The sequence below is a fragment of the Peromyscus eremicus genome, chromosome 12, assembly GCF_949786415.1.
Source record: "Peromyscus eremicus chromosome 12, PerEre_H2_v1, whole genome shotgun sequence".
Lineage (NCBI taxonomy): Eukaryota > Metazoa > Chordata > Mammalia > Rodentia > Cricetidae > Peromyscus > Peromyscus eremicus.
The window spans coordinates 49,278,395-49,305,840 of NC_081428.1; the positions used below are offsets into that span (position 1 = coordinate 49,278,395).

General features: G+C 41.1%; 1 protein-coding gene across 3 annotated transcripts in view; it reads right to left on the bottom strand.

Moving 5' to 3' along the window:
• Positions 1 to 5,322: 5,322 nt before the first annotated feature.
• Positions 5,323 to 27,446, bottom strand: part of Slc9c1 (solute carrier family 9 member C1) — an 80,119-nt gene continuing 57,995 nt past the window's right edge. For all 3 annotated transcript variants that reach the window (XM_059277784.1, XM_059277785.1, XM_059277786.1), the window contains 8 exons: positions 26,307 to 26,405; positions 23,238 to 23,411; positions 16,263 to 16,394; positions 15,956 to 16,141; positions 12,937 to 13,063; positions 10,025 to 10,080; positions 9,246 to 9,311; positions 5,323 to 5,522 (listed from right to left, as the gene is read on the bottom strand). In XM_059277784.1, coding sequence (XP_059133767.1) covers positions 5,478 to 5,522; positions 9,246 to 9,311; positions 10,025 to 10,080; positions 12,937 to 13,063; positions 15,956 to 16,141; positions 16,263 to 16,394; positions 23,238 to 23,411; positions 26,307 to 26,405 — 885 coding nt within the window. In that variant the 3' untranslated portion in view covers positions 5,323 to 5,477. The remainder of the gene's footprint in view (positions 5,523 to 9,245; positions 9,312 to 10,024; positions 10,081 to 12,936; positions 13,064 to 15,955; positions 16,142 to 16,262; positions 16,395 to 23,237; positions 23,412 to 26,306; positions 26,406 to 27,446) is intronic.

Here is a 27,446-nt window from a genome sequence, read left to right on the forward strand (position 1 = left end):
ACCAAGTAAACACAGAGACTTATTTTGGTTACAAACTGTATGGCCATGGCAGGCTTCTTGCTAACTGTTCTTACAGCTTAAATTAATCCATTTCCATTAATCTATACCTTGCCACATGGCTCGTGGCTTACCGGCATCTTCACATGCTGTTTTTCATCGTGGCAGCTGGCAGTGTCTCTCTGACTCAGCCTTCCACTTCCCAGCTTTATTCTCTTCCTTGTCCCGCCTACACTTCCTGCCTAGCCAATGGCCAATCAGTGTTTTCTTTATTGACTAATTAGCAACACATGTGCCATACAGAACATCCCACAGCACAGAGTGCTGTAGTGGCACACACACCTTGGTGGTCACCAACAGCTCTCTAACTGGACTTCAGATTCACTCAACAAGAGGGAAACCATGCCTGGTATTGGAAACCTAGGTAACTCCCCAGAGCTAGTGAAGCCATAGATCTTGGAAGGAGCCTATAACTGCCACTTTACTACACCAGCATAATCCCTTGCTACATTCTAAATATTTTTTTCTTATACCCTAAGATGAGTGTAGTTTTCAACCCTCATTAAGGAAACTTTTCTTTGCAACAGAAAACTGCAACCAAGCCAACATGCAGCATTGCAGAGCCCAGTTCCAAGGGATACATGCACAACACAACTCCTACGCCTAAGGCTCAGGTATCATTGCCGAAAAAGGGGCAGGAAGATTGCAAAAGCTGGAGAATCAGGGCGTTTGCTGTTAGATTGCGTCTCCTGGGATTGTCAGAAGCTACACCTATAAAGTCTCACCGACATGGCTGTCTAAACAGGAGCTGAACAAGGACAACAATGGACATGCTAAGGTAGAGAGGGAAAGCTCTTGGAGGCCTTAACCCTACACAAAGAACCACACGCAGCTTGAGTTAAGAGTGGGAGAAACAGTCTTCCTCAGAGAAGAGTACACCGATTTGTTATCCAATACCAATGGTCGGCCCTGGAAACATACACACAATGACATTATACAGACTGAGCAGGTTGTGTTCGTGCATTTTGGAATATATATATTTATATGTTACATATATATAATTGTTGTTAAAACAATAATTAATAGGAAAAGAGACAATAAATTTGAAAGAGAGCGAGGAAGAGATTATGGAAGGGCTTGGAGAGAAGAAAAAGGGAGAAATAATAGAATTATATTATAATCTCAAACAATAAAGTACTTAAACATTTACACACACACACACACACACACACACACACACACACACACACCACCAGTAACGAAACAGACAAACCATTGGAACAGACTCATCCCCTAAGACGCTATGTGGACGGTGAATGAATGTTTGAGGAGGTGGGGCACATGCTAGACATTAGGGAAGTGGAAATCAAAACCAGAGCACAGTGCCTTCTCATACTTATTGGAATATCTAAGAGCGAAAGCAAAAGCAGAAGCAGATGATACCAGGTATGGATAATGGATGTGGAAGAACTGAAGGTCTCATGTGTGGTGTAAAACGACAGTCTTCGTGCAAACCAATAAGGCGCATTTGTGTACAGTTAAAGCAGGCTTCCCGCATAAGCCAGCAAGCCCACGTTTAGCCTTTTTTTTCCAGGTTGAAACTATAACCTCTAAGAACATAGATTCCGGATATAAAATTTTATATCAATCTCTACCCCACTCCCCCCCAAATCACAAGTGAAATAGCCTCTGAAGGTAGTGAATGGATGACAAAGTGTTATGTCCACACAGTGGACTATCGCCTGGCAATGAAAAGAATGGGCTCCTGTATATAACAATTAGAATAATTCCAAGCACATTACCTGACTGAAAGAAACCAGACCTGTAGTGGGTTTGTAACTTTCGGGACAAGGCAAGGCCGTAGGAGCAGAAAGCAGGAGTGCTTTCCAGGAACACCCCACCCCCACGCACATATGGGCAGCACTAATTCATGTTAGGAGGGGATGTTGGTTTTTGTCTTGACTGTAGTGGTGTGTGTCTATGCCTTCCTAACTATTCACAGAATGGTACCAAGGGTGAATCCACTGTATAGAAATTATATTGCAATAGAGAAAAAGTTTAAAATGAATTCCGGGACTGCAATCATGACCCCCCCCCTTTTTCATTAATCTTGTGTATGATGGTTTTTTTTTGTTGTTGTTGTTGTTTAGTGATTCATTTTTTTTTTCATTCATCTCTTCAACAAGTACATGTTGAGAGCCTACTGTGTGCTGAGCACCTTGGGCTCAACAGTGAGCAAAGCAGAGGGAAAAAAATTCTTTATTTGACCTTAAGTAATAAGGAGGTCATATCTAGAGCAAACAGCAGGACGGGGACTGTCTTGGTGACTGTTCTATTGCTGTGAAAGGCACCATGAACAAAGCAGCTCTTAGAGAAGAAAGCATTGAATTGTGGGCTTGCTTACAGTTTCAGAGGATTCATCACGGTGGAAAGCCAACAGGCGTGGCACTGGGGCTGTAACTGAGAATTTTACATCCCGATCTTCAGGCAGCAGATAGAGAGAACGAGGGCTTGGCCTCTCGTGGGATTTTGAAAGCTCAAAACTCACTCCCAGCGACACACCTCCAACAAGGCCCACTCCCAACAAGGCCACACCTCCCAATCCTTCCCAAATGTTGACGCTGGCTGTTTGCGACTAGAGTTGTAGGTGGTGATTACAAATTAATTTTGGGTCTTGAGTCCCAGTTTTCAAGCGGCAGTTTTACTCCAACCACTAGATGGAGACATTGAGCTGTGGAAATGTGAGACACTGGGCAAGAAAACGTGTTGATTTTCCAAGAGGTGGGGCGGGGCGTTTACTACATACACTGCGCTAAATAAACTGCTCCCACTGCTCAGAAGAAGGTGTTGCAGTTCCAAAAATAAATCTCTGAGCCATCCTCTATTTACCCCCATCAACATTTACTTCAGTACTTAATACCTCTGAGAAACTGTGTGCCCTGAACTGCAAACAAAAATCTGGATATTTATACAGAAGTGAGGGTGGAATTTAAGAGCTGAGATCTTTGCCCTTACCTACTTATTGTTTGCTGTTGTGTGTGGGGGGGTTAACAACCAATGTAAAACTGATTCTGCTTTACTTTTATAAGATAACAAGATCGGAGTAACCATTGGTTACCGACTTTCTAGCAATTTTTCATATGAGAATTCTGTGGTTATCTTACTACTACTTCCTGCATTTTGTAGGTGAGTAGGGATGAAAGGGCACTTCATGCCCTCCTCAGGCCAATGACTTCCACACATTCTTTTCAGGTCGTTGTAGAGCTCTGGGTGTGACAGAGATCTAGACTCTGGCGACAGGATCATTTCTTACAATAGTGTCTTATGTGTGTGTGGGGGGGTCTTTACAATCCAGTCTACACTTCCAGCCAGACACTGAGAGTCACTAAAACTGTGGCTATATACTTCTCTTCAGGAACCTCAATGTCCAAAATAGAACCCAGACAATCTAAACAGCTCAGCAAATGACATGAGATTAAATGAGTTCACAACTGGCTACATAGTGAGGCTGTGAGAATAATTTACGCCATGTCTCTAAGTTCCATTACTTCCTCTGAAAAATGAGGCTAACTCCCCTTCTAAAACACACCGGACATCCTCCTGAGCTGCTGGAAGAGAGCACTTCTCCCCTGTCCCAATGCTTGTCTTGGATTGAGGGAGAACTCTCCTGTCCTTGTCTTCGCTCTCTCCAACTGCCTCCTCCTCCTTCATTCTACTGAGGCTGCACATCTGGTTGATGAGGTCGGAAGCAGAACGTGGATAGCTTTTGTGCAGTTCTCCTTCCTGATACATTTTGGGCATGGATTAGCCCTTAGAAATCCAGCATGTTCCTCTATTCCCAGCTCTGCACCACGCTTAATGCCAAATGCCTGCAAAAGACCATTTCCAGTTCTATCAAAAAGAAGGCAACTACATTCTTTTGTTGGTTCCATCGGCAATAATGGTGTGTGTGTGTATGAGTATGTGCGTGCATGTGTGTTTGTGGTATCTCTGTGTATGTATATGCATGCAAGTGTGTGCTTTACTCTCTATCTTAATTCTTTTCCTTCTCAGCTAAGAGGGGGCAGAGGCAGGCCACTCTCAGAGGGTCTCTGAAACAGTACTGCAACAGCCGCTTCGTCACTAACCCTGGGAAGAGGCTGCTTGAGTTTCCCAAGAGGATCAGACCCCATTGTCTTGTGCTTGAAGACCTGTCTGTGACAGGAACATCTACACTTGGCTCCTTTGTCCCCATCGTGAGTTGTTGGCATAACATTCAGAATTCCCAATGATTGATGCTGAAGATAGGCATTTAAATTTTTCTTAATTCCTCAGTTAATCATTTAAGGTTGTCCACGACAATTGAATGCATAGTGTTGCATGATAGAATGCTTGTTTTCAGGTCTCCATTCTGTCTCCTAGAAACTGTGAGGTTTTTTTTTCCCCTAAATTACTCAAAATTGCTGTTTTACTTTGGTCTCTCATAAATGGTAAACAAATACATCCCCCTTGTACTGATATTATAATGATCAAGTTACTGACTAATATATAGTCAAACATATCATGCACCCAAGTTGCTTTTTAAATTTATTCTTCTCTCATATAGTACATCCTGACAGCAGTTTCTCCTCCCTCCTCTCCTCCTAGTACCCCCTCCCAACTCTCCTCTCCTCTGTACCCACTTCTCCTCTGTTTCCCTTCAGAAAAGAGCAGGCCTCCCAGGAATATCAACCAAACACAGCATAGGAAGTTATAATAAAAACTAGGTCCGTACTCTTGTATCAAGGCAGGACAAGACAACAAAGGAGAAAAAGGGTCCCAACTGCAGACAAAAGAGTAAGAGACAGTCCCAGCTACCACTATTAGGATCCCACAAGAACACCAAGCTACACACTCATAGTTTTAAATGTCCCTGTGAAAAAAAAATCTAGAAAAAAAATCAATGGATAAAGGGCTCTCTATTGAAGGACTGCCTAGATGAAACTGGGTGGTGGACATGTCTGTTAGGGATACTCTTGGTTGTTAATTGAATTGGAAAGTTCTGACCTGAATGTGCATGGCACCATCTCATGGGCTGGGCCCTGAACTAAGAGTGAAGAAAGTTGGCTGAGCATAAAGCAGGAAGCAAGCATGAGTGAATTCCCTCTCTGCTCTTCGCTGTGAATGTCATGTGACTACCTGTATGAAAAGTAAAGTGATGAACTGAGAGCCAGTGAGGTAACATTTTGGTAGTAAGTGGTCAAATAGAGAGAAGAAACCAGGAGTCTAGGGAGTCTTAGGGTCTTATTTTAAAGCTACTCCCTCCCCCGAGTCTGAATCCAGAAATACCAGCATTTGGAGAGTTCATTGGCTAATGGGAATTTCTTTAATTCACACCATCACACAAAGGGCACATAAACTTTGGCTTGTCTTTATCTCCAGAAATAGATGTTTTCATGGCCATGTTGAGAAGCTTACGTAGCTTGCTGACCCTTCTTTACAGGTGGTTTCTAGGAGACTCCTCAGGTATTAACATTGTCTTCAGGCAATTCATCTTTTTTTTGCACCTAGAAATTGATATGGAAACAGAAGTCAAATTTCAAATCTTTTTAAAAAAATATTTTCGGCGCTGGAGAGATGGCTCAGAGGTTAAGAGCACCGACTGCTCTTCCAGAGGTCCTGAGTTCAATTCCCAGCACCCACATGGTGGCTCACAACCATCTGTGATGAGATCTGGCACCCTCTTCTGTATACATAATAAATAAATAAATCTTTAAAAAAAATATTTTCCCTATTTAAAACTTATGAAAAATAACACTATGTTTTCACATACATTTTCCAAGTAGTGTACTTCCTAGTATGAATTTGATGATGTGAAAATGTATATTGTACATTTATATAAATAAATAAATGCTTTAAAGTTATACAAATTATAATAATACAGCAATGAACACAAGGTAATGCAGAAAAACATTGGGAAAAATATTTTAAAGGTACATATTTGCTGAATGAATAAAGATTATAATGTTATGGAAAAATTCAACAGAGCTCTAAATAATAAGTACTAATATTTGTATAGCAAAAGATGAATTAAAATTTAAGAACACCTAGAGAACTATTTTCAGCAAACATTAGAAATTAATATTTTATATATTTCTATAAGTTCAGGCTGCTATAAAAATGGCCATAAACTAGGTGGCACACAAATCTGAATTTATTTCTCCCAGTCACAAATTCTTTAAAGTCATCTTTGCGGGTGCCTAAAGTTCAGCATCTGGTGAACTATTGAGAGCTGCTGGTAGCAAAGACCATGGGAGTATACAGCAGGTGACAACTAGAGTTCAGAAGGTCAACCTATCAGAACTAAGGGTTCTGTTGGAGAAAACTATCATGCAAGGCCTTATGGAATTACTGCCTTTTAAATGAACTGGCTGTCTCTTGTTGTAAACTTCTTGTGCAATAACAGCTATGATATCTCCCCATTTACCATGCATCTCCATGTTATGTGTACATGCAATCTCATGATTGCATCTCAATCTTAGGGGCACACATAATTGTGGATAGTCTAGAAGATGGTTTCTTATTTACCTGTACAATTTTTATGATTGAAAACATAGTAAAATATGTTTCATATTAGGTCTGTTGTTCCATGTGGATTGTAGACACTTAGAGGTCTTGTTCTCCATCCTTAGGCACCGACCGGCAAGGTAAATATTGGCCAGACAAAGTGTCCTCGTAGAACTTTCACAGAGAGGAATTGCAAGTGCCTGGCCTTGTTGGATCAAAACCCTTCAGAAGAACTATAGGGAACTATAATAGTGCAGGTGTCTGGCCTGGGTACATCTTAGTCCTTCAAGAGATCAATAGCACCTATGTTGCCCTAAGCTTCCTCCACCAGCACCTCCCCACTCTGATTCAAAAAACAATTATCATTTTGTATTTATTTCTATACCAGTTTTTTTAAATACAAGATTTTAGGCTCAGTAGACTAATTATGTATAGGTTCTGAGATTCGGGTGATTAACAGCAAAAGGCTGTTAATGGACTAACCGTGTCTGGATATCATTAATCACACAAAATAGTACAAGTATTCTTTGCCTTTCCCTTAAATCTCACATTGGTTTAATTTCTTCCCTTGTAACCCTTGTAGCTATCCCTTTAAGAGATAGCCAGAACTTTTTACAATCTACAGCTGTTGTCCGTCACCAATTAAGCTGACCAAGTCTTTGCCAAGTGTGACTCTTATCAGAATACTTGTCCCTGAAAGTTTACTTGGTAGTTTTTACTAACAAGTTGTTAATGAATATATATGTATGTATGTACGTATGTATGTATATATTCATATATGTGCTTGGAGGAACAAAGAAAAAATGAAGATGGAAAGAACTAGGTAGAATGATGAGAGAGCAGAAGAGGGGACAGAGAGGAGCTAAGTATGAGAACAGAAGACAAGCTGTATAGATAGAATTGATTTAGAAGAATAGAGTGAATGGACTAAGGAACTCAGTGTGCTTATATTCATTTAATATCCCTCAGATTACATTCCCAGCTGGTTGATAGATTCTTCCACGGACTGTGGGAGAAGGCAATAAGGGCTGGACCTCCATCTCTTACTGACAGGTGGCATCTTCTTGCTCTGCCCTCAGCCTTATCTTAAAGGCACTAATGTTAACATGAAACTACAATCCTTGGATCAAACTTTTTCCACAAGTCCACTTTTAGTACCATAAGAGGTCAGCACATTGTGATGGCTAATGTTAATAGTCAACTTTATGGTATCTGGAATCCCCTAGGACAGAGTCCTCTGGGCATGTGTATCAGTTACTCTTCTGCAGTGATAAAATATCATGACTAAAAGCAACTTAAGGAAGAGCTTATTTTGGCCTAGAATGGAAGAGGAATAGAAGTCTGTAATGGCAGGGAAGGATTGGCAACAAGAGCAGGAAGCTGAGAGATCCCACCTCAACAGCGGTGTGGGAAACACAGAGAGAAAACAGGAATTGTAACAAAGCTAGAAAACTGCAGCGCCCTGTCCCAGTAACACACTTTCTCTAGCAAGGTTCCATGTCCTAAAGGTTCCATAACCTCCCAAACAGCATCAAAAGAGGGGACCACATATTCACATACATGAGCCTATGGAGACATATCTCAGGCAAACTGTAACAGTGTGCTTATGGGAAATTATCTTGTTTACATTAATTGATGTGGGATGATTCATCTTAATAAATTTCAAAGCTTTTTAGCAAGGTATAATCTTTAGCTTTGTCAACTTGACATAACCTAGAATAGCCAGAGAAGAGAGTCTCAACAAAGGATTGTCTACACTGGGGTATCTTGTGGGCATGTCTATGTGGCACAGCCTCAATTAAGTCACTTGGTGAGAAGGACTCAGCCTAGTGTGGGAGGTTCCATTCCTTTGGCATGGGGTCCTAAGCTATTCAGGAGTAGAGAAATTGAGCTGAGCACAGGCAAGTGAGTGCAAATGCATGTATTTCTTCCTGCTCGTAAGTGTGGGTATGACGTGGAATTCCTGCCTTTACTGCCCCTCACAGCTGGATTATAATATAAAATTATAAGATGAGTACGTTCCTTCCTTCCCTAAGTTGCTTTTTGCCAGGGTATTCTATCACAACAACAAAAGGAAACTAGAACACAGGGGGTGGCTGGACAGCGGAGGGCTGGTGTGGGATCTGATGTAGGGTAGAGGAGCCAGGGCGGGGAATCTTGCAATGGTCACTGGCATGCTCCGTCCCACAGGACCAGAACAGGGGTGTCTTGATGTTGTGCCAGAGCTTTGAGGGGTCATCTCGCCTCGCCAAGGAAAACCGTATTCTGGCAACGATAGTCATGGAGAATGAACAAGAGAGTAGGCCCCAAGCATAGCCAACATCGGACACTTGGGAATAAAAACATCTATTGGACAACACAGCTTGATGGTTCTCTCTACATGATCGATCTACTGGCTAGTGTTTCTGTCTTATTCAGCCCTCACCTTCTCAATGCTGTTGCTTAGAGAAGAAAGGAAAGGAAAGAAAAGAAAGGTCACATAGTAGCTCCCTATCTCCACTTCTCAAGGGCTAGAATTGCAAGTGTGTCATATTTTTTTTAAATTGATAGACAAGCAACATTCTTTAAATCAAGTACAAGAAGAATACTAGCTTCTCTGACTCCCTCTCCATCCCCCAAATATACCATGAGGCTGAGTCCCATCAGCTTGGCTAGCTAACCATGTAGCTAATGAGTACACTCTAGAATTTACCTTCTAATTTTACCTTAACTGGCTTTCTTACCTTTTTTTTCTTTAATTGAAGTTTCCTTTTCTTATTCTGGGCCTCGGGAGGCTGGCTTGGGGATTTCTGGGAAAGTTTAGTTTAGTTCAGGACAGAAGAGATTAGAATATTTAATACTGTGCACTGTATTCATCAAAAACTGTGATGACTCTGGGGCAGTGGTTCTCAACCTTGCTAATGCTGCGACCCTTTAATACAGTTCTTCATGTTGTGGTGACCCCCCCCCCACTATATGATTATCTTCATTGCTACTTCATACTGTAATTTTGCTGCTGTTATGAACTGTAATGTAAATATCTGCACTTTTTGATGGTCTTAGGTGACTCCTGTGAAAGGATCAGTCGACCCCTGGAGGGGCCATGACCCCCCCGGTTGAGAACCACTGCTCTGGGGGCAAACTGCTTTTAGACTGGAAAGTCCTAGAATGCATTGCAGAGGTAGCTGTGGCAGCCTTTGGATCTGGCCAAATTCAGCCCACGACAAAGGGAAGGGGCTCAGACTGCAGTCAAGGCCATCCTCGCTGATGCTTGCATGCTAACACGACTCAAGACAAACACTCTCCATCTCTTGAATGTGTTAGCCATTTGTGTAATAGTTACAGGAGAGTATGCTAACAATGCCTATTATGCACCTGGCAAAGAGAAACTTCTCATACCCAAATCTCTAAAATGACTAGTAGGTAAAGTCCTCTGGGATAAGAGAAAAACATGGGTACTTTCCACAAACTGCAGACTCCCTTTTATCTTTAATAAAACATGAAAAAATGGCTCCCACTTTACCTCCTTCTTAGCATTCTTCTCATCTTCAGAGCCTTCATTCAGTGTTTCAAGTGATTCTGCTCAGAAGGAAGACAGGGTTACTTCATCACTGAGGCTAGTTACACTTTTAAGTAGGTCAACTCTCAAACTAGATCACATTTAAATTGCAGACACCTGGGGTCTGTGGTCTGACATGCCAATGGGGTGAAAGGTCACTTTTCAAAGCATGTCTAACAGGCTTTAGTTGTAAAGACATGGAACAAGTGCCCAGGACAATTGAAAGACTGGGAGAAAACATCTACTACTTTAATATCCTTGCTATATTACATATTATTATATAATAAAACAGTTATATTAATATGTATTGGGAGTGCCCCCGTAAGCAACAAGGACCTACATGGAAGCAAAAAGCAGTCAATGCTTTCTTTTGGAGCTTTTAGTTAGCAGAAAGTGCAGGCAAACCAACAGGAAAACAGAAACAAGGATTTGGTGGGCTTGAAACGATCACTCAGAGAGAGAGAAAATGAGAGAGAGAGAGAGAGAGAGAGAGAGAGAGAGAGAGAGAGAGAGAGAGAGAGAGAGATTGAGAAGATAAGGTGCAGTAAGTCCATGAATGGAGAGATATGGAGTTGGTTTGAAGGTCCCAGGCATAAGGGACAGTATGTGAAAATGCCCAAGAATTAGAGATCACTAGGTCTTTTGTTTCAGGGGAACCATGGGTCATTTGGTATATCTAAGGTTTCAAGACTAAGGAGAAGAGATGGCGGCTGCAGAGAGAGCAGATGGTAACAGTCCCAGGACCTTAATCCACCGGGACTTGATCTTCTGTCAGCACGAACCCATGAGATGACAGGACTTCATGTCCACAAAAATGCAAAGATTTGGGGGCTGGAGAGATGGCTTAGCAATAAAGAGAACTGGAGTTTGGTCCCCAGCACCCATGCTGAGCTGTTCACAAAGGTCTACAACTCCAGCTCCACTGAGATCTTACATGTTTGCCTGCCTTGGGAACTGACACACACATGCACATACCCACACACAGGCACACACCTATATGCTTAATTAAAATGTATTGATAAGTTTTGAGTGTATATCATTATAACATAATAAAGATAAAAGTTACTTAGAATTAACAACATAGTATTGGTAGTTTCACTTGACATACAACACAGGTCTTTTTCACCTTGTAACATGGAAATTTATTGTTTTAATGATTATGTAATTTTCAATCTTGCTGATTAAATTGTTAATTAAATAGTAATTTATTATACAGTTTTACCGATCCTAATTCTCTTTTAAGTAAGTTTCCTTTAAGTGTTTGTAACATTGAACATTCTTTTTCTTTTTTTCCCTCCTCCTTACTTTCTCTCTCTCTCAACCCCCCCCCCCATAGGTCTCTAGGTGCTGAGATTATAGCCATTTGCCACCATGCCTGGCTTAATATTTCATTCTCAATGTATATTTCTCCTGTGAGTTGTCCTTTGACAATTTCTTTTTTTCCCTGATCTATGAATTCTTTATTCCATTATCATAATTTCTTGATTAGTAATATTGTTGCCAATAGTCAGAATTCTAAAGTTACTTTCTATATTTCTAAATTTAGAACATAATTTGTCCTTTAATCAAATGATGTATTGTTGTTTATTTAATTATGTAGTTGTTAATTTATTAAAATCTATCGTAAACAAAATTGGCAATTCTTGTTGATGAATTACTAGTAGTATTTCTTATAGATAGCACCTTTGTTACATAGCTCATATTGGTGATGAATCTGTAAATCTCCTAACTCATTCAGTTGATGAGAAATTGTAGTTCCTACAGAATCCAATTTGCTGTGCTTTAGTTTTTATCATGTGAAATTTGTTTAAAGAATAGGCTTTCTACCAGTACTATCCAGTGATTCATGTGTCTGCTATTCAGAATATAAATCATATTTTTGCTATTATTGATAGATCTAACATTTTTTTTGGGGGAAGGGCTAACCACTCTGTCAATCACTTTTTATACTACTTTGATAATTATTCAGGCGTATACTTGTAGATAAAACACAAATGTTTCTGAGTGTAACTCTGATATTGGATCTTGGATACTGGGATGCTTGATTTTGACTTCCACCACAAGGTGACTTGATAAAGAACACCTGGGGGGGGCAGTTAATAAAGAACACTCTGGTGTGTCTGTGAAAACATTTCCAGAGATGATTAGGTCTGTAGGGTTGTAAGCATTCAAGTCCAAGGAACAGGACCTCCCGGCTTCCTTCACCATTAGTAGTCAGTTGTAACAGCTATAGGCTCCTTCAAACACTGCCTCAGTCCTAGCCCAGAAGACAACAAAGCTGAGCTTTTTATGCAATTTCGCCTTCTCTGTCTCATAGCTTACATTTTGCTTGGGTGGTTTGAACTCCTGGGCAAGGAGAGTAAAAGAAGTTGGAATGTGGAGGGAGAGGAAAGGCATTTGCAGGAGAGATGTGAAGTTGCAGGTACTTAAGGGTACTGACCAGTGCTAACATCTGTTTCCTGTTTCTTTCCCTTGCCTGGGGGTGTGAGGTACCAAGGTGGGTCTTGGTGTGTGAAATATATTGTCCTGGCTGTTTTAGGTTTCTCTTTTGTTCCTAGATGCCATAAAGTAAAAGAAATGTCTACTTTGCCTCAGGCTCCTGGTTCCATGATGTTATAGGTCCCCATCCTTCCCCCCATACAAACCTATGGCAACAGGGAAGGTAAGGAACAGGCAGAAACCATGAGCCAAAACGGAGTTCTCCTCCTGTGAGTTTACTTCAGGCTTTCATTATAGTGACGGGAAACTTCACATGTCAAATATGGCACATGAAAGAAGCCCGCAGTACTCTAGATAGAATATTCCCAAATGCAGGCATCACTGTTTTTATGAAAAGTAAGTAAGTTCTTATAATTATGCTCAAACATCTAGCTCACCTTTAAAGTCTGGTTTCATTGAAGTTCTCTGAGGTGGTACATACTTTTTTACATTCCATCTGAATTTTCGTACAGCAACTGAAGTTTGAATAATCATTACTTTTGTGAACTCTTCGATGCCTTGTATCTGAAAGTTAACGGAATATACGTTACTTTCTGAATGTGTGTTACGCAGTTACATGTTACTCCGGCAAGCTGGTTTTCTAGGGCAAGCTGGTTTTCTAGGTCCTCAGCCTCCTGCCTGCGGGGATGACCAATATTAGGCACTATGCCTTGTCACACCCACTCTTTTTTGATGCATTCAGGCGTATTATTTCAGATAGACTTTATGATAACAGCACTAATACAGTGTGCCTTATTTCAATAGATGAAGACCAAACCATACTAAATATGCTGCTGCTTATTCTAACAGAGCACTTGAGACACATTGTCTTTACTAACCATCAGAAACGGGCAGGTTTTGCCTGTTATATGATTAATGACAGGTGGGCCACTATTGATGACATATCTTTAGGATGAAGTACTGCTCAAAGTCCTTCTTAAGGATGTTTGGATACAGAATAAATCTGGTGAGTACTGTTGAAGATGATCATTCACAATAAGTGTTTTTTGTAAGCACCATTTAGCATCTACTCCATTTTTGAGATGTTAGCAGCCGGTAGGGCCATTCTCATTTTGAATGACAGCTGACAGTCTCTACCTTACGTCCTGTAGTCTTGCGTTCAGAGCTGTCACACCCACAGCTTCTGCTCTAGTAACTCCTGTGATTACTCAGGGAACACTCCACTCTGGCTGCATGGACGACTACTACCATGGCTACTGTTCAACCATGGCTTCAACTCCTGCTTAAGGAGGCCTCGCTCTGACCAACCACCACTCCAGGCAACTTGCATCAGCCTTACAACATCCCTCTCCAGGCAAAACAAGCCTTTGTCAACTGGAGGTGACCATGTTCATCCTGCAGCTATTCTCACAGAGGTCAGGAGAGGGAGCCCTCCCCAGGGCCTCTGGACAAAACTTGTAATTGGTCATAAAAGAGATGTGGTTGGTGTATATGAGAGGGCTGTGATTGGTGGGACAGAAGCTATGCACACAGGACTGTGATTAGTATACTACAAAGGTGCCCTGTCCCCTTCTAGCTATCTAAACAAGCTATCTTCCTGCCTCTTCAAGTCGGCCTGGAAGGCTTCTCTCCTGTATATTCTCCCTTAGCATTGGAACACTGGGCGCAAACACTCTCCCCTGCTTGTGGTCTTATTGCGGAGACATCCATCGGAGATAGCTGAGAGAAGAGTAGACAGGACCCTGAGAGCAGGGGCAGCACGTAAGAGGTCACTGAAGAATTGCAGAGAACAGTGAAGGTAGAAACCTTACAAATTGAAGATGGGAATGGGTGACTGACATTGAAAATGCTGTGAAGAGCCAAAGGCAGAAACTGAAAAAATAGAATACGGCAGGCTGTGGTTGCTAGAAGACTGGTTGCTAGGAGACCAAGGATTATGGAGCTAAGAGTCCTGACATGCAGATCTCACTACAGTAAGCGCCCCCAGCTTTGAATGCGCGGAGCTATAAAGCCCCTGGTTCTCAGGGCACAGATCTGCAAATCTCTGGGTCTGAAAGCCCATCTGTCAATTGCTAGAACTCAGAGCTGTCAGTCCTAGGGGAGCTGCTATGCGAGGATCCATGATTTCCACCCAGGTGGCAGAAATATTCACAGGCTGTATTTTGACAAGATGGGATTCACTCAGTAGGTGAAGGGAGTAAGCTGTATCAAGATCATAGTGAACAGGAAGAAAACAGGAGTTAGGAAATCAAACAAGAAAAAATGCAATCATAAAGTTACTAGCACTCCAATGTTTGACGAATGTCAGCAAGCTGAGAGTATTTTTGTGTCTATCAGCTTTCCATTTGGAAGAAACTCATCCAAAATAAAACAAGCTTTCTCAAAATTAGTGATAATAATATCACCCATGGCCAGGATGCTTGTTAAGGAATTCCAGTTAGCAATGTGCTCTCTCTAGGGTGACAAGTTCATCTGACCCAACCTTCAATAATGGCCTGAAGATACAGACTAGCAGGTCTTTGTAGCTGGTTTTCAGCTCTCGTCAATCCAGGAAGCTCATAAAACAGTTTGAATGAGTTCTTGTACGATCCCCACCCTCTACATCTCACAGGGGTTGCACAATTCTCTGGTGACTGGAACACAGTAAACATTGCCTGGCAGCTTGTTTCTTATCCCTGTCTCGAGTCTATCCTGGAAGTACATCCATCCCAGCTGTTAGCTATGACTAGACATCAGTTCCTGTTCATTTTTCATGAGGTTGACATCTTGTGGGTAGTTTCAGTTGTCTTGCTCACTTTGGCATTCTAGCACCGTTTTTGTTGTATTGCAGCTGCTTTAAAATGAATTTGAATGCATCTGTGGCTAATGGAATTGATGTCTCGGTTCCTCTACCTAATTCACTTTCTGTGGTTTTATTTTGTATGTCCCCAGTTCCTTGTAGAGTGTGCCTCTTGTACTCTCCACCATGTACAAATGCACACCCACACACTCACAAATTTCTCTTGGATTTTGCATATGGCTCAGGTTCTCCTTTTGAAGTTGTAACAGTTTAAATGGAAAGTGGTCATTTTTATATACACTTTCTGAGCCAGAGGAAAACATCTGCCACTCTATTTAGTGGGGTTTGTCAGAACCTTCTAGAATACTGTTGATACAGTCATTCTGAAATGTGTGAATGAAACTAGTGGGTCCTCTACTACTGCACTAAAATTTAACCATGAACAAAGTTCTATACCTTGCCGTGTTTCATTGGCAGTGGATGGGAAAAGCTTGCATCTAGGCCACAGAGTGCAAAACAGTCAACAAACACTGTGTATGTGAGTACACAGGGATGTGGATGAGTATGAGATTGTGGAATGGGGGGAGGAAAGAAGGAGATGGGAAGGTGGAAAGCCTGACTGTTGTGACAATTTTTCTTGTATTAACTCACCGTTGGGAGAAAGACTTATTTCCTACCTGGTAGCATGTCACAGGAATTAGGAAAGGTGCCTTATAAATTTTTCGCAACTGGCAGTCTTCCACAGATCCATGGATTAGGACAACGTGGGTTACAGTCTCATCGTAGATGTCAGTTTTAGTGGTTTTGGGTATGTCCCTTATGAAGACGTTGCAGAGTTTCAGCTGCATCTTGTAGTTCCAGTCCTTAAGGAGAAGCACAACTTCATTTGCTGTTATTTGTTCACAGTCAATTTCCGCCAACATCTCTGTGCAGGTTTGCTGGGGAACGGGGGTAGGTAGAAAGAATTCAGAAAGGCTCTCTTACCTCAAAAGATAAGTGTTCCCGGATCTTTTGGGCAGTAATGCCAAGTCCAATTTTTTGCCACATTTTTTGTTTCATGATAGGGAATTTTTCCTCAAAAGCTTCGTACAAGTGATGGATGGGAATGAAATATGTCTGAAAAAAGGAAGATAGAAAGTAAACAATTTGTGCATACCCATGGCTGAAGTCTCCATACAATGACAGTCAAGCTAAGAATTAAGATGCACGTTACAGTCCAGAAATCTCATAAAACATTTATTGGCTCATAATTGTAATCTTGCCATTGCCACAATTCTAGAAAGCCTCATGAACCAACAAGGACTCTTCAGTTTGTTATTTCTTTAAAACTGTGTGCTGTGGATATCATTCTGTATAAATAAAACACTGATTGGCCAGTGGCCAGGCAGGAAGTATAGGCGGGACAAGGAGAGAGGAGAATGCTGGGAAGTGGAAGGCTGAGTGGAGGAGACACTGCCAGCTGCCGCCATGACAAGCAGCATGTGAAGATGCTGGTAAGCCACGAGCCACGTGGCAAGGTACAGATTAATAGAAATGGGCTGAATATAAGAGTAAGCGCTAGACAATGATAGGCCTGAGCTAATGGCCAAGCAGTTTAAATAATGTAAGTGTCTGTGTGTTTATTTTATACGTGGGTTGTGGGACTGCGGGGGCTTGGTGGGACCTGGAGAGAAGCTCTCCAGCTACAACTGTGTGTCTTTCGGGGTGTCATCTGATGTTTACACATCATGGAATTATATCAACCTAAATACCAGTCATCATCTTACATATTTAATTTTATTCTTTTCATCAGCGAATAATAGCAATGTCTGCTAATGAGACACAAATCAAGCTAATTAACATAGCTCCACCTTATCAACTTACCATGTCATCATTGCAAATCTGTTCTTTTAACCATTTCAACTCATACATTGTTATTCCTGTGTTCACCACGCAGTGCTACAGAACACTAAAATACATTCTTTTAGTAAACTGAAGTGTGTCCTTGACGACCACCTCCCCTTCCCCTTGCCATCCACTTCTGGTGACCACCCCTCTGTGCTCGCTAAGACATGTCTGCTGCTTTACATTCTACACAGAAATAAAAAACATGCACTGGTTTCTATCTGTCCCTGATTTGTAATATTTGCACAGTTTTCTTCAAGATCATTCATGCTGCTGCAGGAGTGGAATGGAATCTCATTCATTAAAATGCTTCGTTACTTTAATTAATTTATTTAATTACTCCATAATTTAGTTACTTTTTAATTTACTCCATAAATTAGTTAATTTACACACATGCCATGGCACACCTGTGAAAATCAGGGCACAACCTGCAGTAGAGTCTCTCCTTCCACCAAGGGGGTTCCAGTGGAACTCGGGTCCTCCGCCTTGGTGGCAGGTGCCTGCACCATTTGATCCACCTCTCTAGCCCATCATTCTTTTCAGAGGCTGAATAACATTTCACAGTACATATGTTTTCCTAAACCGTGTATCAGATGCTGGGCACTCAGGCTGTTTTCACTTTCTGACATGTAGGTAATGCTGTAATTAACATGGGGAGTAGGTGTTTCTCCTGATTCCTTTTCCTGTAGACTTTTTATATTAATTTTCCCACTCCATGCACATAGGCTGCCTTCCCACCCTTTGGTGTCCTCCATGCCTTTCATCAGTATTTTGTTCTTATTGTAAAGATCCTTCCTTTCTCTGGGCAAACATATTCCTTGGTAGCTGTTATAAATGTGATTGCTTTGTTGGCTTCTATTTCAGATGATTCGCTATTAACATGGAGTAACATTACTTATTTTTGTATGAATTTGTTTGCTAGTTCTATCATTTTCAGGTGGTCTTGGGGTATATTCTCTGCAAAAGACCATTGCACCTTCAGTGACAGTTTGATTTTGTCCTTTCCAATTTGGATACCTTGTATTTATTTCTTCCTCTTGCCTGATTTTTCTGCCTCAGACTCCAGTATTCTGTTGAATGAAAGTGATGAAAATGTCACCCTTGCCTCACTGTGACAGCAGACAGAGACCTTTCAGCTTTTTCCTTTCAGTATGATGTTAACTTTACACTATATATATATGTAGATATATATTATATATGTATATATATATGTAATCTGCACATATGTACAAACCTGATTTATGTTTGCTTATTATCCTTATATTCCTAATTCTTCAGACTGTTTATCATGAACTGATAAGAATTTTATAAAATGTTTATTTGTGATGGATCTTGTGATTTTGACTTTTGCTCTGTTGATGTGGTAGTGTATCACCTTGATTGACTTGTAAATCTTCAATCATATTTGCACACTTGAGATCTATCATATTTAAATGTAGTGAATGATCTCTTTGATATATGTCTTTGGGCTGCTAGCATTATTCTGTGTATTTTTGTTTCTATGTTTCTCACAAATATTGATTTGTGTCTTTTTTTATTTTATTTCCTATCTGTCTAGTTTCACTATTCAGATGGTCCTGGCTTCAGGAGTTTAGAAGAATCCCCTCCTCTTGGTTCCCTTCCTGCTTTCCTCAGTAAATCTTATTGTTAAGCTTTCTCAGTTGGCTTTCTTACTTTGTAAAGGTAGCACTGTAGGTGCTGAAAGAGATGTTTCCCTACTTGTGAAAATCACGGGAGGTTTTCCTTGACACCATCCCACAGATGCTGCTGTAGACTTTTCTTTTCTTTCCACTTTTCTTTCCTTTTTCTACTCAGAGCCTCCCTCTCCCATCTCTCCTTTTCTGACAGGGGCTCCCTATGTAGCCCAGGCTGGCCTCTAACTCACAATCCTCCTGCCTCGGCTTCCATTTGGCCATTTTCCTTATGTTTCTATTGTGCTGATATTTCCTATCGTTTCTCTATAAGAGCATTTTCTCTTTGTGTGTGTTTTCCTTCCGTTCATTGAACCCATTTGTATTCATTGCTTTAGTGCCTTGTCTGCATGATTCATCCTCTGGGCAGCCTTAATGTTCTTTCTATGCAATGGGTCACTCTACTCTTATTTTTTTGTGCTATCTATAACTGTTTAATGTTTCTTTGTATGGATAAAAATAATGATATTCTGATTTAAAAACATCATGAGTACCAATGATACACTGTAGAGATTACCAATTACTCTCTAGTCCTCTGAAAATTGCTGAGATTTGTTGTAGGAATTCGTTTACTATCTGGTCACTGAGAGTCATTGCAGACTGGCTTTTATAATTGGGCTAATTAGTTGAGAGCCTTAGGTATGTTCTAAAACAGTGCAAGTGGAGGTAAGTTAACTTCGAAACTGTCTCCACCATGAATCCTGTCAGGGCTCATCTCAGCACTGACACAGTGGATCTAGAGAAGACAGGGCTCATCTCAGCACTGACACAGTGGATCTAGAGAAGGCAGAGCTCATCTCAGCACTGACACAGTGGATCTAGAGAAGACACGGATCATCTCAGCACTGACACAGTGGATCTAGAGAAGACAGGGCTCATCTCAGCACTGACACAGTGGATCTAGAGAAGACACGGATCATCTCAGCACTGACACAGTGGATCTAGAGAAGACATGGATCATCTCAGCACTGACACAGTGGATCTAGAGAAGACAGGGCTCATCTCAGCACTGACACAGTGGATCTAGAGAAGACAGAGCTCATCTCAGCACTGACACAGTGGATCTAGAGAAGGCGGGCTCATCTCAGCAATGACAGTAGACATGGAGAAGCCAGGACTCATCTCAGCATATAGGGCAGATCTAGACAAGGCTACTTTATGTCTTGTCTTCACTTCCATGGTCTATTATTTCTGGTTCTTCTCTTGGATACTCATCATTTAAAGTAGTTTCTCTTTTTTGACAACTGAACCTTAAGTCCTTAATCCATGGCAGTATTTGTTTTGTTCTTTTGTTGTTGTTGTTGTTGAGACAAGTTCTTGCTTTGTAGCTCTGGCTGGCCTAAAACTTGTTATGTAGAGCAGGCTAGCCTTGAACTTGTGATGATTCTTGCCATTTGCTGGGAATACAGGTGTATGCTACTGCAACTGGTGGCATTTCTCTACCACTATTATCTTTAAGTCATTCTTAACAATCTGATAAGTATGAATTTTGCCTTAGCCTGTTGGATGTGCAGTACATCTTTCAGCTGAGGATGTGTGGAGAACCTCCATCAGAGTCTACCTGTGGGACAACTGCTGTGTGCTGGGCTAGAATCATCCATTGTATTGAATACAACTGCACAGTTCTCAAAGTCACTGTCTTGCTGCATGGTGACCGGAGAACACTGTGAGGCAGAGACATGGGGTGAGTTAAAGGGCTTCTGTGTTGCTGTGATGAAACACTCTGGCAAAACGTATCTGGAGTAAGGATTTCTTCGAATTTCCATTCCAAGTTACAGTTCATCATTTTGGGTAAGTTAGGCAGGAACTCCAGCAGCTGGTCACATCCCACCCATGGTCAAGAGCAGAGAGAGAGAGTAAATGCATCTTTGCTTGCTAGCTGTCAGCTAGCTCTGTCTTCCCTTTTAATGTTTATGGCTTAGAGGACAGGGCCACTGACAATGGGCCATGTCTTCTCCATTGATTAAAAATTCATACAGTCCCCTAAAGACACACTCACATGTCAGCCTGATCTGCGTCATTTCTCATTAAGGCTCCTCCCAGGTGATTCTAGACTATGTCAAATTGACAGTTAAAATTAACTAGCTTTTTTTTTTCTTTTTTTAAAGCTTAACTTTTCAGGGCTTTCAGCCTTATCTTGATCCCTGCCTGTTTATCATAATGGAAAACATTGTCCCGTGTATTTTGTGAGGTTTTGAGCTTGGTTGGGGTGGGTGTACTATATATACAGTGGCTTCATAATTGCCTGCTACTGTTTTTACCCAAATCCTAGTTACCCAGAATGTCACATGTATGCATTTTACTATGTCATTACCTAAAGATGTTTTCTAAAGTGTAGCAGATGTGATCATCCCACTAAAACAAACAAATGAACAAATAAACGAACCAAGAGGCCCATCTACATAGCTCTAGAAGGTTGAGAAACCAGGTAGCCGTATAAAATCCACACCTGAATCACTGGCCTCCGAATGAGAAGGATAGTTTGTGTGTGTGTGAACGTACAGATGCGAGCTCACACATGCATAAGCATTGGGTAGCTCTTAAGTCCACTGTGACTGTTAGCTACACTTTCCATAACTTTCAAACGCCAAGCTTTATACCACTTGGTTGAAACACACCACCCACACCAACACCATGCTTGCTCCTCCAAGCTCTACCTATAGCCAAGCTACAATGTAAAGAAAACAGTGGCCCTTGAGCATGAATCCAGAGATAACAAACTCTGCCCACCCTCATACCTTGCACTTGCAGCCTCTTATCCACTCATAAAACTATCCTTTTTTTTCAAGAAACACATGCCTATGCTAAGATTCCGTTTCTTCTTTTACCACATCCTTCCCAATCTCACCTACTCTGGCCCGAAAAATATACGGTAAGTGCTTTCTCTATTAGTTAAATATCTTTAATTTTCAGATGATATTTTAAGGCTCCTAAAGCTACTCACGCTTTTAAAAACTTGTCTCTTCACGTAGAAAATGCTTATAAAAAAGCATCCAATATTTCGTTCTTATTAAAATTTCCCAAATTGTCGCCAATATGTCTCTTTTAACCTGGTTTATTTAAATTAGAGCCATTGCACATGGGTGTTACACCTCCTGTGTCCATTTTTTCTTTTCCTTTTTCTTTTTATTTAAAAGCTTTTTCTCATTTTACATACAAACCACAGTTCTCTCTCCCTCCCTTCCTCTCGCTCCTCCCCACCTCCCCCATCCACTCCTCAGCGTGGGTAAGGCCTCCAATGGGGAGTCAACAAAGTCTGGCACATCAAGTTGAGGCAGGACCAAGCTCCTCCTCCCTACATCAAGGCTGAGCAAGGTGTCCTTCCATAGGGAATGCGATCCAGAAAGCCAGTTCATGCACCAGGGATAAATCATGGCCCCACTGCCAGGGTCCCCACAAACTACCCAAGCCACACAATATAGTCCCTTGCCTCTCCTCATTCCCAGTTAATGCCATTGACTCTCTAGGAAAGTCCGGGCATTTGTCTTTCAGAATCTCCCACATTCTAGACAAAGCAAATGATTCCCTCTTGGTTTCACTGACTTTTTTTTGTCTCCTTGTGTTTCCTGGAAAAACTATTTCTAGAAAATGGTTTGGCCTACAGGTTTAGGGAGCCTTTGGTTTTGTCTCTCCCCTCTGATTTCATAGCTGAAAGTCATTATTCTTTCTGTGGTCAGTGGAAACTTCTGGCACACTGAGGATTTTGTCCTCAGTCATGTCTGGTGTGGGATGGGGGCTTTTTTTTTTTTAATCTACTTTGACCAGATTTCCTACCAGTACATTCTACTGCTGACTTTCTCCCCTTCCTTACCTTATGGCACAGTCTTTTTTTTTTTCTTTTCTTTTCTTTTTGGTTTTTTGAGACAGGGTTTCTCTGTGTAGTTTTGTGCTTTTCCTGGAACTCGCTCTGTAGCCCAGGCTGGCCTAGAACTCACAGAGGTCCACCTGCCTCTGCCTCCCATGTGCTGGGATTAAAGGCGTGCACCACCACTGCCCAGCTTTTCTTGTCCTTTTTATTTAATAAAAATCATTTTATTGTGATGAACTCATAAATAAAACATCACACAGCTAGATTAAAGTTTTCATTTCAGTAAGAATTTGTCTAGTCCTAAACTCTATACATCGTGGTGAATGTCTAGCCAGTCAGTGTGTGCTAACAGATTTCCTGGTTAAATTCTTTCCTTGTGGTAGGCTCACATTTGAAACCATTTTGTTAGGGCATTATGTAAAGTGTGTATACATATGTAAATAATGCATGCTCCTTTACCTTTCCTATACTTAGGGATACACATTGCCACTGGCTCCTAAGCACTATAAGCATCCTAATTTTAATATCAGGCATAGAATAAGCTACAACAGCAAGAGAGAGATACTGCGTTCTGACCTCCACGACGGTTTTGCAGGTAGCAGAAAATTGCATCGGTGCTTTAGTCAAGCAGTTTAGCTCTCCTATTATCTCCCCGCTGAGCAAATATTCTGTGTAAAATAGCGGATGAGTTTTAACATCTGACTCTGAGGGCACTCTTTCCAACTCCAGCTGTGGCTTTGACGTTTTAAGCTGTTAAGAAAACAACGAGAAAAACACGTATGCTGGTTAATTTACCTCATCCAAACTGTTTGCTGTTTTTCTGCTTCACTTTTAACAATTACACTGAAACCACATCGTTTTGAAATAGTTCTCCCTTTAAAGTAAAGTTATTAAATTAAGGGTTGTGGTACTTTGAATGTAACTGCCCCCATGACCTCACAGGGAATGGCACTATTAGGAGATGTGGCTTTGTTGGAGTTGGTATGGCCTTGTTGAAGGAAGTTTGTCACTGTGGGGTCAGGCTTTGAGGTTTCCTATGCTCTGGATACTGCCCAGTGTCTCAGTCGACTTTTTCTTGCGTGTAAGACATAGGACTCTCAGCTCCTACTCCAGCACCACATCCACCTGCACACTGCCATGCTACCTGCCATGATAATAATGAACTAAGCCTCTGAAACTAAGCTGCCACCTCAATTAAATGTTTTCCTTTATAAGAGTTGCCATGATCATGGTATCTCTTCACAGCAATAAAAACCATAACTAAGACAGAAGTTGGTACTAGGGACTGGGGTTTTGCTGTGATAGGCCTGACCATGTTTTTGTTTGGCGCAATATTGACTTTGGGACTATGGATTAGAAAAACAGTTGAACATTTTAAGGGCTGCTTAATGGGTCATCCTAGTAGGAACGTGGAAGACAGTGGTGCTGAGTGTGATTTGACGAATGGTGGGGTGCTCAGTCAAGAGGTTTCAGAGGAGAGAAATTTTAGTATGCTGCCTAGAGATCATTCTTGTGAGCTTTTGGTGAAGAAAGTAACTGCCTTAGCCCTAGTCTTAAGAGTCTGCCTGAGGCTAAAGTGAAGAGTTTTGGATTAATTCCATTGGCAGAAGAAATCTCAAGACAGCTTGGTAGAGACTCTGTCAAGTGGTTACTAGTGTTCATACTTATAAAGATTTATAATGAAAAGGAGCAAGCTGAGCAGGATAAATTACAAAATGTAAATTTCAAGGAGAAAAAGAGTACCAGGAAGTGGAATGGAGCTAAATCCTATATTCAAGGAGATAAACGGATTAAGACACAGAATAAAGACAGTGATAACCTCAGGGCAAGATCCCACCCAGCTAAATTTCTAATTTGTGAAAGGAACTAAAGAAAAGCTTAGAGTTAGGTGTGATGAGGCACACCTTTAATCCCAGCACTGGGAAGGCAGAGGCCAGCAGATCTCTGAGTTTGAGGCCAGCCTTGTCTAGAGAGCAAGTTTCAGGACAGTCAAGCTTAGGCAGTGAAAGACAAAAAGCTGGTGAAGATGTAACTGAACAAGGGGGGGAATGTCCCATTTCCAGCAAGCATGAGAATTAGGCAGCTTCAGCCATGTGATTCTGGCTTTAGAGTTAAGGATAGAGGAAACAGGTTATGGAATTTGCCTTTATGAATAAAGAAAGCCACTGAGGCCAGGCATATGTCAGGGGTGTCCCTGAATGGAGGCTTAGTAGAAAGACTATTGTGTGAAGCTGTGAAGGTGAAGCCTGGATTGTTTTGGAGAACCCAAGATGTTAGAGATGCCAGAATCACAGAATACCTGTAGAAGAGAGCTGCTAACAGGGAATAGAACCAGCCCAAGAGAAAGAAGTGTGTTGGAGTCAACAAAGGTGAAAGGAGTTGGAGATCTGAAGAGTGTTTTGACAGAAGACACAGAGATGCAGAGTTTGGAGTTTGCCCACCTGGTTTTAGTCTTCCTTTGGTCCAGTAGTTCCTCATTATGCTGCCTTTCCTATGTTTTGGAATGGTAATGTATATCCTGTGCCATTGTATGTTGGAAGTATGTGATCTGCTTTCGATTTTGATTTTTACAGGTGATTACAGTTAACAGATTGCATGGATCTCAGAAAAGACTTTGAAATTCAGACTTTAAAACATTGTTGAGACTGAGACTTTTGAAGCTGGACTAAATACGTTTTGCAATATGATACTGTTACAAGTTTATAGGGCCAGGGAGTGGAATGTGGTAGTTTGAATGTAGCTGGTCCCCATAATCTCATAGGGAGTGGCACTGTTAGTAGGTGTGGCTTTGTTGGAGTGGGTATGGCCTTGTTGTAGGAAGTGTCTCACTGTGTGGGCAGCCTTTGATGTTTCCTATGCTCAGTATACTTCCTGGTGTCTCAGTTGACTTCCTGTTGCCTGCAAGATGTAGGACTCTCAGCTATTGCTCCAGCACCATGCCTGCTTGCATGCTGCCATGCTCCCCACCATGATGATAGTGGACTGAACCTCTGAAACTGTAAGATGCCACCTCAGTTAAATGTTTTCCTTTATAAGAGTTGCCCAGATCATGATGTCTCTTTAGAGCAATAATAACCCTCAGACAAGCAGTGACTTTCACGCAGAGTATTCTGAAGCAAGGTGGATATTTCTGATTTCTCTCTGTAGGCCAATATGTATAAATCTTAAAGGGCTGAATCTACCATTTATATAAACACAAGATGAGTCATGATTGATGAATTTATATCTTCAGTGACGGTCCTTTGTGTCATTTCCTCTTATCGATTAAAACATGTGGCTTGAAAAGTGCCAGGTTGTTGGCCATTTTGTCTGGTCCTGGAAATTATCATTTGCATGCTAACTGCTCTCCTAAGGAAGATCACTTCAATTATAGCATGAAAAAAATCACTAATTCTTTTTTTTTTTTTTTGGTTTTTCGAGACAGGGTTTCGCTTTGCGCCTTCCTGGAACTCACTTTGTAGCCCAGGCTGGCCTTGAACTCACAGAGATCCACCTGGTTCTGCCTCCCGAGTGCTGGGATTAAAGGCGTGTGCCACCACCGCCCGGCTAAAATCACTAATTCTTAATTTCGTAAAATTCTTTTTTTTTCTTAAAAATAAACAACTTAGATGCTCTCAGTTACATTCATAAGCATCTCTCCTTTACCTTGACCATGCCTGAAATAATTACATAGATTCCTTCTGGCTCATCACCTTCTTCAAATATGTTATTTCCACAGTCAAATGTTAGAATTTTTGCTTTTTCCTAAAAAGAAAAAAAAGTAATTCAGGATGTTGGTTTATACTTTAATAGAACTTTCATACATTTAAGGCAAATATACAATAAGATCTCAGAGATTGTGTTGTTTGCAAATTTGTAAGAGAAAATGGGAATTATGAATAGCACATAGAGAAATGTAGAGAACCATGAATAGTATAAATTTAGTATGAAATACTCATACATGTATGAAGAAAAATAATCTAGAAATAAAAATGGAGTGTGAAAATGAAAATGTTTTACCTAGGTGAAAAGTTACAGTTAAATGGGGCTAATGACATGTTCATGTCTCATTTACTCTAAAAAACTAAGTATGTAACAATTCACTCTGAATACTTAAGGGAAGAAGTATAATTGGTCTTTTGGTGCTGAACAAGCACTGAAAAGAATACTATTAAAACAAGTCAGGCCTGTTGACTTATTCATTCCACAAACACTCAATGAGTGTACGCTACGCATTATGCAAAATGATGGGGTGGGTATTCAAAAGATGAATGAAGCCAGGCATAGTGGTTCAGCTCTGGGAAGCTGAGGCAGGATGACTGAGACTTTGAAGCCATCGTGGAACACATAGCAATATTCTTTCCCAGAAACAGCAACAACAAGGAAAGATAAAAGATGAATGAGATAAACAGTGGGAGCAGAGATGTAAAATTACTTGTCATATATAATGTACTTAATAGTACAGCAGCATATGGGAAACCATGGTGGCACATTTCCTTACTTCAAACTAAAGATAACATAAAAGTATTCTGGTGGGAAATTAGCCCAAGGGCCTACTTCTTTGACTACTTCTGGTAGTTTACAGAAGTACAAGAAGTAGGGAAAAACTGAAAAAGGTCTAGGGCCAGCGGACATTTCCAGGAAGTTACACAGAATCCACAGATTAATGGAATTAGAAAAGAGTGTTTTATGTATGGCGCCACCAGTAGTTCACCATGATCAGAATAAAGGGTGTATGGCATGGGGAAGCAGAAGCTGACATGAGAGGCAGGTGGGAGGCACCTTGGGCTAGAACTTTGAGTTGTA